Source organism: Morone saxatilis, unplaced genomic scaffold, assembly GCF_004916995.1.
Source record: "Morone saxatilis isolate NCDOM2014 unplaced genomic scaffold, NCSU_SB_2.0 Contig7, whole genome shotgun sequence".
Lineage (NCBI taxonomy): Eukaryota > Metazoa > Chordata > Actinopteri > Moronidae > Morone > Morone saxatilis.
In genome coordinates this window covers 5,308,823-5,319,326 of record NW_023340246.1, presented here as the reverse complement: position 1 = coordinate 5,319,326, position 10,504 = coordinate 5,308,823, and the positions used below count along the sequence as shown (strand labels likewise).

General features: G+C 41.2%; 2 protein-coding genes across 2 annotated transcripts; one reads left to right on the top strand and one right to left on the bottom strand.

Moving 5' to 3' along the window:
* Positions 1–441: 441 nt before the first annotated feature.
* nfkbiaa (nuclear factor of kappa light polypeptide gene enhancer in B-cells inhibitor, alpha a) lies at positions 442–2,933 on the top strand. The gene is made up of 6 exons (XM_035679103.1): positions 442–738; positions 1,302–1,407; positions 1,611–1,818; positions 1,933–2,021; positions 2,129–2,386; positions 2,494–2,933. Exons 1-6 carry the CDS (start codon positions 512–514, stop codon positions 2,521–2,523), a joined length of 918 nt encoding a protein of 305 aa, XP_035534996.1. The 5' UTR covers positions 442–511; the 3' UTR covers positions 2,524–2,933.
* A 2,237-nt stretch (positions 2,934–5,170) lies between these two features.
* LOC118341065 (proteasome subunit alpha type-6) lies at positions 5,171–9,904 on the bottom strand. The gene is made up of 7 exons (XM_035679238.1): positions 9,715–9,904; positions 8,678–8,772; positions 7,274–7,355; positions 6,441–6,596; positions 6,147–6,325; positions 5,861–5,955; positions 5,171–5,374 (listed from the first exon to the last, which is right to left on the bottom strand). The coding sequence occupies exons 1-7, from the start codon at positions 9,788–9,790 to the stop codon at positions 5,317–5,319; spliced, it is 741 nt and encodes a 246-aa protein (XP_035535131.1). The 5' UTR covers positions 9,791–9,904; the 3' UTR covers positions 5,171–5,316.
* Between the last annotated feature and the right edge of the window lie 600 nt (positions 9,905–10,504).

Here is a 10,504-nt window from a genome sequence, read left to right as displayed (position 1 = left end):
GTTGGTGTGGGTCATAGTGCACTGTACATTTTGAACCTCATATTGGAAATTTGAATGTATTTTCTTTGTGAACGGATTTAAATTCATGTTGGAAAATAAGTGGAACATATATGCGACTTTGGTTAGCCACTTGAAACACATAATTTCCCCCAGTGCAGAAGGGAATTCTTCAAGAGCCAAGCAGGGGCAGTCTCTCTCTCATTCATGCCCATCATGTCTCATTCATTGAAATCAATCATGGTCCCTAACCTACATCACAGGTGAAAATAGGTGTCTAATAGGAAACTACAAGTTTTCATTCTGAGTCTCTTTGGGGGGGATTTTTCTCACAAAAGCACGGCTCGGTGTGATTTCCCTTCCCTTTTTCTAAGATAAGTCAATTGGAAATCCCCGCCGAGGCCCCGCCCAGCCTACAGCACTAAAACCCAGCGCACCTCCCTCAGCTGCACTACTCTTCCCTGACCCCCGACAGAGACGGAGCTACTTCTCCTGACAGTCGCACAAAATCAACATGGACGTCCACAGAGTGTCTAACCACAACCAAATGGATTATAACTTCGACAATGGGAAAAATGGGAAAATGGGGCCGTGCCCGGAGGACCGCTTTGACAGTGGCCTGGATTCCCTGAAGGAGGACGAGCTGGTGAACGAGTTCGAGGACATGACCGTGAACGTAAGCGAGGATCTCACGCAGGAATACGAGCCCTGGAGAACGGCGGTGACCGAGGATGGTGACACGTAAGTTGAATTTTTTGGGGGATTATTAATAATGTAAATACGCACTTGCAAATTTCATCCTTCTGCGCAACTTTAAGTAGGAGTTGTGCACCGTCGAGCGGGCTCTTTAACTTCAAACCCAATGCATTGAAGTGATAGGAAAACCTGCAAAAATACGCATAGAAATGTCGAGAGTTGCACGAAAACAAGAGGCCTTTTAACTCTGTGTGTGTGTGTGTGTGTGTGTGTGCAGCACAGTGCGTACTCTGTGCGCGCGCGCGTGTGTGTGTGTGTGTGTGTGTACTTTGGCTGAGAGCGCAGTCTGGGCGGGGCTAAAGTCCGCTCTGCGAGTTCAGGAAAGTCCCTGGCCCGCTGCCAGGAACTGATAAAGCATCAGATGTGTCAAGCCACAACTGGTGGAAATAACCCGACAAAACTCCATTCTTGCGAAACGCTCCACTGCTCGGGCTTTGTTCTTTCTTATTGGGCTGGAACTATTTCCTTCTTGCGTATTTTTTTTTTAAAAGCACTATTTTAACTAACTAACTAACTAACTAACTTCTCTCTCTATTGTCACCCAACAGGCTTCTCCACTTGGCCATCATTCATGAAGCCGAAGACCATGCCCTCCAGATGATCAAACTGTCTCACAATCACCCCTTCCTCAATGTACAGAACCACCAGAGACAGGTAATAACCACAATCAGCGCATCCTCTCTCTCATATATATATATATATATATATATATATATATATATCTCTATATATATATATATATATATATATATATATATATATATATATATATATATCTACCTTCCTCGTCTTAAACACAAATTGCTTTCAAAGTCAAGGTAATAATGAAATATATCTTTTCATTTCTTCCATTCCAGACTGCCCTCCACCTGGCAGTGATCACAGAGCAGCCCCAGTTGGTTGAGAGGCTCCTGAAGGCCGGCTCTGACCCCCGGCTGGCCGACGACAGCGGGAACACGGCTCTGCACATCGCCTGCAAGAAGGGCTCCCTCGCCTGCTTCGGCGTCATCACGCAGCACAGCCAACGCCACCTCACCTCCATCGTGTCCTTCCCCAACTACAATGGTAAGTACTGAGTTTAAGCAGCCCCCCTAAAGACACTCACGAACTTCATGTTTCACCTGAGCAGTTGTTGAATGTGGTTGTTAACTGAGTTTCTCCTGATTTCCTTCTCCACAGGACATAACTGCCTCCACTTGGCGTCCATTAACGGCTTCATTTCATTGGTGGAAAACCTTGTTCGGCTGGGTGCTGACATCAATGCACAGGTAGGTGTCATTACCTCAAAAGCCAGCCATCTTAAACTTTTTGCACAAAGTGATGTCTTAAGGAAAAGCAGTTGGAGCCTAACATTCCTTTATGTTGTTGCCCATAGGAACAGTGCAGTGGTCGGACGTCGCTCCACCTCGCCGTGGATCTCCAGAACCCAACACTGGTCCGTTGCCTACTCGACCTCGGCGCCGACGTTAACTGCTTTAACTATGGCGGCTTCACGCCGTACCACCTCACCTACGGACGCCAGAACGAGGAGATCCGTTGCCAGCTGTACGAGAAGACCGCGCAGGAGCTGAGGGAGCTGCCCGAGAGCGAATCAGAGAGCGATATGGAGGATGTGGACCTGTCAGAGGATGAGGTCAGTTTCTGATTCAAGATCCACGGTCCAACATCAGCTTAAGATTTCATATAATGGCGTCTTTATGGTACGGGTTCCTAACGTCTTTTTATTTTCTTTCCCCACAGCTATACGACGACATAAAGTTCGGAAAGTAAACAGAAGCATCCCTCTGCTGGTGGAGTGAACGACAGTGAAGCTGCTACTGGGCTGCCCAGCCACAGCCCCACAACGACGGACGAGTCGGTCCACGTCCCCCGTCCAGGTCGAAGTCCACGGGTGCTGGCCCTGGGATCACAAACATGAATGAAGACGGCGTACAGTCTGGTCAAGTCCGGTCCGGATCACCCAATGATCTGCACCAAAAAACCATATTACAGCAAGACCACGACCTCCATATAGTCTCATCTATATACTGTATAAATATATATTGATTTGTATATACCAGACCTTTGTAATATATTGTAAATACAGAGATATTATTTTTTGTACCTGTACATATTTTGTGTGGATTTAAACACTATTAACAAAAAATTGTTTGGAATAAAAATAAGTTTATGAATATAAACAGCACTGACTGGTGTGTTTCCTTCTTGCATGAATGTTTTTTCCTACCATGTGATGACTCTTTCGCGGCCTTTCCGCATCTTAAAGCAAGCATCATTTCTCACTTACACAAAGTGACGAGGGAGACAGTCATCGCCCCAGACTTGTGAAAGACACACAGACAAAAAACTATCACACTCAGCCACTTGGAACAGTCTGGGATTTCCTTGTTGGGGCGAGGTCACCAGGTCTCTGAGTCACTGCGTTGAAAGTCCCTGGGCAGCATAAGAGGAACATAATGTGCTTAAATATTCCACCCTACCCTGGTACTACTGCTGAACAGCAGCTAGAAATACCAAGGACATTTTGTAAGGAGGAAATGTGTTTTAACAAGATGGGAACGTGCCAGAGAGAGTTAGATCAGTTCATGTCATGACCAGGAAACTTAACCACAGTGGGAAGTACAATATTCCCCTGTCAGCTGCAGCGGTGGAGGAAGTATTCAGATCCTTTAATTACTTAAGTCCTGCATTGACATTGTTAGTTCAGTAAAAGAAAGAAACATTTACTCAAAGTAAAAGTTCTGAATACATAAAAAAATATCCCCTATTACTATTATATATTATTATAGTAATATTATATTACTCGTACAATAATGTAAAAGTAGCATTTAACTTTTGTAGTTGGTTGAAGTTTGAACTACTTTGCATAGGATTATTTTCTCCATTAATGGAAGAAATTAATTTCTTCATTAATTTCTTAGTTTTAATTAGAAAATATTAAGAAAGTTAATCAGTTACCCAAAGTGACACGTTCACAGTGCTTGTTTTGTCCAACCAACAGTTCAAACCTCAAAATAATTCAAAGTACATTAAAACATTTTAATGAAAAGAAGCAAATCTTCACATTTGCTGGAACCATTAAATGTTTTCTTTACTAAAAATGAATTAAAATTGGAATTTTCTGTCAATTGACAAATTGTTTGAGCTGTACTTCCGTATACTATTGGGTGGCTTAATTAATAACAAAACATATTTTATAAGCTGTTTGTATGATTTGTTTGCAGAAATCTTAAGTTGTAAAGTAACAAGTAACTAAAGCTATCAGATACATGTAGTGGAGTAAAAGTTACAAAAAAGTATCCCAAAAAGAAAAGACTCAAGTAACGAATCCCAAATTTGTACTGAGTAAATGTACTTTCACTGTAATTCACCCACTGATCAGCTGATCTGTGCACGGCAGTCTGGAAATTTTCAGAAAGGAATTACCTGAAATAACCGGCACCTCTCACTCCAATTCCCAGTATGAAGTAAACCTGGAGCCTGCACTTATTGTTACTCAGAAGCTGTCCCTGATTAGGTTTAATGGCAGTGTATAGTACATCCAGCCTGTAATTGTCCTCAGGGCTGTAAACATTAACACGGTTACAGACCTGAGCAGGACTGTGGGGGATTTTCCAAAGACCAGGTTGTCACTTCTCAAGGATAATGGAAATTACATAAGAGACAGAGGCTTTAAGCAATAACCTAAGCAGAGATTCCTAAAGATCATCACTGCATTTGAGATGAAAACCCATGACACTGTAGCTAGATTTCTGTTTCTGTAAATGGCAGCAAAAAGAAACATAAGTTGGGACGAGAGGTGATGTGACGAAACTGATGGGAAATGGTCTAAAGCGACTGAGAATGACAGCACATCATCATTTCTGATCATACGCTGATGACAAAACCCATGTTGAGTGCTCAGCTGGACACTGACTAGAATTCTTAGACAATGTTTCCCCACCTTGACACACACAGGCCATATGTCAGTGTTGTCATGCTGAAGTATTCAGGGGGAACAAATTTTCCCTTCGCAAAGAGAAACTACTTGTTTTGTATGGTATATCCGGTGAGTTAAGTAAATCTATTTCTGACACACTACATGCGCCAAGATGTGGAGAAAAAAAAAAACATGTCAACCAGGTCTACATCACTGTGTAGTAAAATAACCTCTCCACAGCACTTCGGTATGTCATGTGATTTTAGTGCATTCAGAGCCACAACAGGAAGCTCAGAGGTAGAGCTCTGCATTGCTCATGTTCCCATAAACATTTTCCCCTGCTGCTAAATTCAACCGACAGATTAAAAACACAGCCTTATGAAACACAGGCTTCTGGTAACATGATCAGAACATACATATATTTCTATACATATATAAATATGTTTGAAACATGCGTGCATAATAAATTCAATAAATAAAAAGGTATAAAGACAATGGTTATTTTACTCAAAAACTTGTTTTAATTATTGAATGAAACAGTGGGGTAAATGTACAGCAAACAAAGATAACACCAGTCTCCTTCTGGGAACTGCATATCCCAGCATGCTCTAACTTAATCCAACAGGTGACGCGTCTCTGCTCGCTCAGTCCCTCTCTGCCAGGGCCATCAGGTGGGTGTCCACTTCATTCTCTGTCAGAATCCTGGAGGGAGAAGACAGGGAGCTGGATCATGATTCTGAGCCTGAACCTGAACCCGGACTAGAGCTGGGGCTCCTCAGTGTTCAGCAGGGAATTAGGGATACTTTAAGGCTATCTTTTAAGCAAAAATGCCAAGCAATAGCTGCTTTTACCTTCACAAATTTGAGTATTTGATGCTGTTCTTTGCCATATATGATAGTAGCTGGATTGTTTTATGGACATTTTATAAAGACAACAAATTAATTAATTCAGGAAATAAGTGGCAGATTGATCATTAATCAAAATAACCGTAAGTTGCTACCTCAACTCTAACACAATAAAGTGAGAATGGTGGACAATTTGGGCCTAATTTGTTTGCTAAAATACTACATTTAGACATACATCGTGCTGAATTAAAGCAATGAACCGAACAAAATTATTTTGGTCAACTGCTATTCTCATGCTACAGGGGTCATTTCAACAGAAGTGGTATATTTATTAATCTTTTACCTGAACTTGGGGTCCTGCTTTGTGACAACGCCCACCTCGAGCTCAGAGGGTTTAAAGTCGATGGAGAGAACGGTTGACAGACAGGAGATTGCCGTCTGAGGGAGAGAAAAAAAAGGGGAGATAAGATTGTGTTTATGACATTTCTATTATATCTTCTAATAATAAATGTACTTGACATTAAAAAAAAAAAAGGTTATAAAATGAAAAGCCACAGAGCTGGAAACCACCTGTGAGGTTACTTTCACATTCGTCTTCCGCCCTTATCAACCTGAGTTTTTTTTAGTACCTCAATAGTTTGTTCAAAGGTCCAGTCCAGTTTCTTTTTCACTTTCTTCTCCAGGAAGCTGGTGGCTTCTGTCTGCTTCACTCCAGCTGCGGTTGCCTTGAAGCCGCAGTAGTATCCTGCTGGGTCGCATTTGTACACCTGGGGTCCAAACTCGTCGTCTACGCCAATGACGATCATACCTGCAGGCAACGGGCATCAGTGAGGACTCTGACGGCGACATTTGACTTCAGTTCACACCCCAAACCACAACTTAACCGCCGCGACCATTAACCGACTGCAGCTTAATATACTTACAGCAGCCCAGTGGTCGCATCTCAGCGTTCTGCGTGTAGACTTGCGAGATGTCAGCAATTCTCTTACACAGCATGTCAACTGGAATCTCATAACCGTACTTGTACTGCCAGTTGGCGGCCTCATAGCGAGCTCGCTGAACTTGGGACCTGCTGTCGGCTGCAAGGGATCAGAGTAAGAAGGGGGGAAAAGTGACTGATGTGTTCAAAGCACCCATTTAACGGTCACACAGTCATATTGGAACTTTAAATCTCTAGAGCAGTGTTTAAATGATATCCACAGAAAGCGTTTTAGGAAAGAGGAACCATCAACTACAGTAAACGCAGTGACTGAGGAGAACAGAGATGACGAATGTGAATCATCACTTTCAACTGAACTGAAAATGCTTGGGATTTTTAAGAGGTATTTTTAAAAAGAGGTATTTTAGTTTTCAGCAAGTTTGTTCCCATATACTGAACAATTACTGCATTTCCAGGAGCAAACTACCACCAAAGCTTAGAACGGTGGAAAGTTTACGAGCAACGCTGAAAAAATGCTTTGAGTAATAGGAAGTGATGAGAAAAACTGGAAGCAGAAAGAAGAAAATGGAAACATGCTGCTAAAAAGGCAACCTACATAAGACAATTTAAAAAAAGAAACTGCACTAATTGCAGTGCTTGTGCTGAACATTATTTTTCAAAATCCAATTTTCAAGCTGGTTTTTGTATACACTTACTTTCCTCTTTTCAATCCGATTTTACGATCTTTTATATTGAAAATACTAAAAAAATCTAAAAGACAGTGCTAATAATAGGCAGTGCTAACAGTATGCGCCAACTCTTGACACTTTTTCTTACCCGTCATCCCAGACATTACGCATCCAATATTATCTGTTATTCTGAAAAGGTGGGTCACTGTGGCGGCATCCAGGAGCTTGTCCTGTTTCAAAGAAGAAAGGGAATAATAGTTTAATGGAAAATGAATGTGGTACATGGGATAGTGGCCTCATCTTTGGAAACCGTTACTGCATCCAAAAGATTTACTTCACACTTCAACTGAATACGTTTTTGGGTTATATATGGGACCAGAATAGGGATGTCACGAAATCAGAAATGTAGTAGTTGATACCAATACCAGTGTAATGCCACAATTATCGATACCAGTTTAAAAATGTCCTAATCAAGTTTTGTTGCCCAAATCCCCATTTAATATTGAGATTGAATATATGATATATTTTTACTTTTTTTCACTTTGGTCCTTGTAGCTGATCTAGAGTGCCTGCTTTCCGTGGCAGTCTTTATTTGAGTTATCCTGAATGAACTGTATTCTGCTCAATGTTCATTCTCCTCGCCTGTTATCTTTTGTGTGGAGTACATTAATAAATAAGACTTCTTTGCTTTTGGCTCGTAGGGCTTTTGTTGCACTTGCCAAACACACACACACACACACACAACACACACACACAGAGGGGGAGAAGTAGATGACGGAGCGCTGTGGCACAAAAGTTTTCACAAGTAAAACACCTGTACAGCTGCACCTGTCACCGTCGTCTACACGTTCTCCTTCTTCTTATGGCTTTTAACAGCCAACTAGAATATTTCTAGGCGTATATGCTGCACTGTCAGGACTGGAAGAAAAGCATCCTCAGTACCTTTGGTATCTATGCTACTGTAGAAAAACAGAAAGTCTAAATTTTGACATCGACTTGGTACTGAAGTATTGGTTCTCGTGACATCCCTCAGAATACGATACAATGCATAAAAACATTACATGCATACGGGAGGCACATCCCATCAGCCCCTCTGGTTGCATTCAAAGGTACATTTGACAAAATAATCAAGAGTATAAATTAAGTCAATTTTGTGTAAACAGCATCCAGTATTAACTTCACTTCATGAATTTAAAAACAACGGTCTTGCTTAGACAATGTAAACAATCTCTATAACATGATGCACATCTGTCAATATTTCGACATTTTTTCAAACCTACTAAACAATTGACCTGATAAACCTCTAATAAACATCTAAAATGTGATGCACCACCCCAGTAAATTAAGAATCTCTAGTGGAGAGAAACTGAGGGACACTGTATTGATTTTTTCTTAGACTAACTGAATATGGACACAGGATGTACATTTACTCACTAACAAATGAATGAACCCTCCCGAGCTGCCACAAATCCAATCCCACATGTAAACAGTGGACAGTGAACACATTTAACTGGAATAAAAACAAAGACCCGACGTCAACATGTGAACTCACCGGTACTTTTTTCTGTGTTACGACAACCGCGCAGTCTTTCCCTCTGACTGCTACTGATGTTAGTCCACCTTGGTTTATGGCCTTGAAAGCATATTCTGCAAACAAGCAAGACAAGAGGGTTTCTTTAGAGTGTACATCTTCATCTGACCACAACAATGCAGGTTAGGGAATAGGAAAACAAACAAACAAGCACAGCATGTGTACAAACACAGCTGTCTACCTCAGCAGGAACACAAGCAAACAACTGATCAGGTGTTATCTGATTGGTCGGCTGACATCCAATCATTAACTGGTTCTGTGGGCTGGCAGAGGTTTAGATTGAGATGCTGATGAGGGAATGGCCGCTGTATTACAGGTATAAAGACTTGTTTTGTTTGTTTGTTTTTTTACTGCTTGTGGATTCAGGGTTTGTCTCCTGACTGTTGTTTATCAGAAGACATCAACAAAAGCTCCGTGTCCAGTTCAGCTGAAGAGGAGAGTGGATCAATATCACGAATTAAAACTCAACTGTAAACTATGGACACAGCGCATGTGGTCTAACGTTATATTTTAGGGTGGATTTTCCCTTTAAGTCCAAACAACGTATAAACAAAACACATTCAATGTCTGTCATTGCGACGACATTCTATCATGATTAAGATAGTTTCACCAGAAGAAAACACTACTCTTTACGTTACTAACTTACTTATAACTCCCCACAGCCGTAACATTTGAGTCAATAGCAAGTTGACACCTTCAGCAATGAATCAGCTTGCTTGCTTGTAATGCTAACCATGCTAACTAGCATGCTAACCAGCTAGCTATTTTGAGTGGCGCTGTTTTGTTTGAGTGAAGCAGCAGCAGCAGAACAGACGTAAAAGGACGTCTGGAACACCGCGGGTACGGCTTTCATGGCTTTATAGGACACTACTTTCGTTTCGGCGGGCTGTTAGTTATTAGCTAGACGCCAGGCTAAGCGAACCATGACAGAGCATTTAGCTAGCAAACAGGCACAAGGCTACGAGCCGGCGTTGGTCCGAACAGATCCGCACACTGACCGACTTGATAGAGTCTTCCTTCAGGAGAGAAGATGGTGATGTGTCGGTCGAACCCTGCACTCGAGCCTCGGGACATTTCAGAAGCTTAAGTTGGCCCACAAGTTCGTCCAAATGAATTTGCAAGCAGATTTCACTTCATGCACAATATTTCCACCCGGAAGTTGAACTGCTGGGATCCGAACTTCATCCGGGGTGAGAGGCCTGCTTCGTTTCCATGGTGATATAAAACTAAGGCTCCGTGTCTTCACAGAATACCTGCTTGGTAAAAACGTAGATAAAATGTACTTAAGTACTGTACTACAGTCTTACTGTACTTACTTACTTGAGTATTTCCACTGTATGCAGTTTTATGCCTCCACTGCTTTTGAGAAGCACATCTAGGCCACTTTTACCTCCACTGGTTACAGTTTATCCACAGCTATAGATATGAGCTGTTTTGCAATTTCTAACATAAATGATCATAAATTATACTGTATACTGTAAGTTTAACCATCCAACAGCAAATAACGTAGTTAAAGTTAGCTAAACATTAACCCATTTTAAAATAAAAATTCTATTTACACTAGAATGCATTAGTAATAATAATAATAATACAATATGTAATTATAATATGTAATAATAACACTAACTCTTGATATGTACATTTTGCCGTTAATATTTACATACAGTTTTTCAATAAACCTTTTTCAGAAGCTTTTTTTTTTTTAACAGTTTGCTCGTTACAGGTTTACAGTGGTTTCTATTGGTTAAATTAAATTAGTTATATCTCTAAGGGGTCTAATTGACCTCA

Excerpts from the sequence above, each read along its gene's own strand:
- nfkbiaa (XM_035679103.1), top strand. The coding sequence starts at position 512 with ATGGACGTCCACAGAGTGTCTAACCACAACCAAATGGATTATAACTTC. Across the intron at positions 739-1,301 it reads GTGACCGAGGATGGTGACAC|GCTTCTCCACTTGGCCATCA; the intron begins GTAAGTTGAATT and ends GTCACCCAACAG. Across the intron at positions 2,387-2,493 it reads TGGACCTGTCAGAGGATGAG|CTATACGACGACATAAAGTT; the intron begins GTCAGTTTCTGA and ends CTTTCCCCACAG.
- LOC118341065 (XM_035679238.1), bottom strand. The coding sequence starts at position 9,790 with ATGTCCCGAGGCTCGAGTGCAGGGTTCGACCGACACATCACCATCTTC. Across the intron at positions 8,773-9,714 it reads AGGAAGACTCTATCAAGTCG|AATATGCTTTCAAGGCCATA; the intron begins GTCAGTGTGCGG and ends GCTTGTTTGCAG. Across the intron at positions 5,956-6,146 it reads CCTTTGAACAAACTATTGAG|ACGGCAATCTCCTGTCTGTC; the intron begins GTACTAAAAAAA and ends TCTCTCCCTCAG.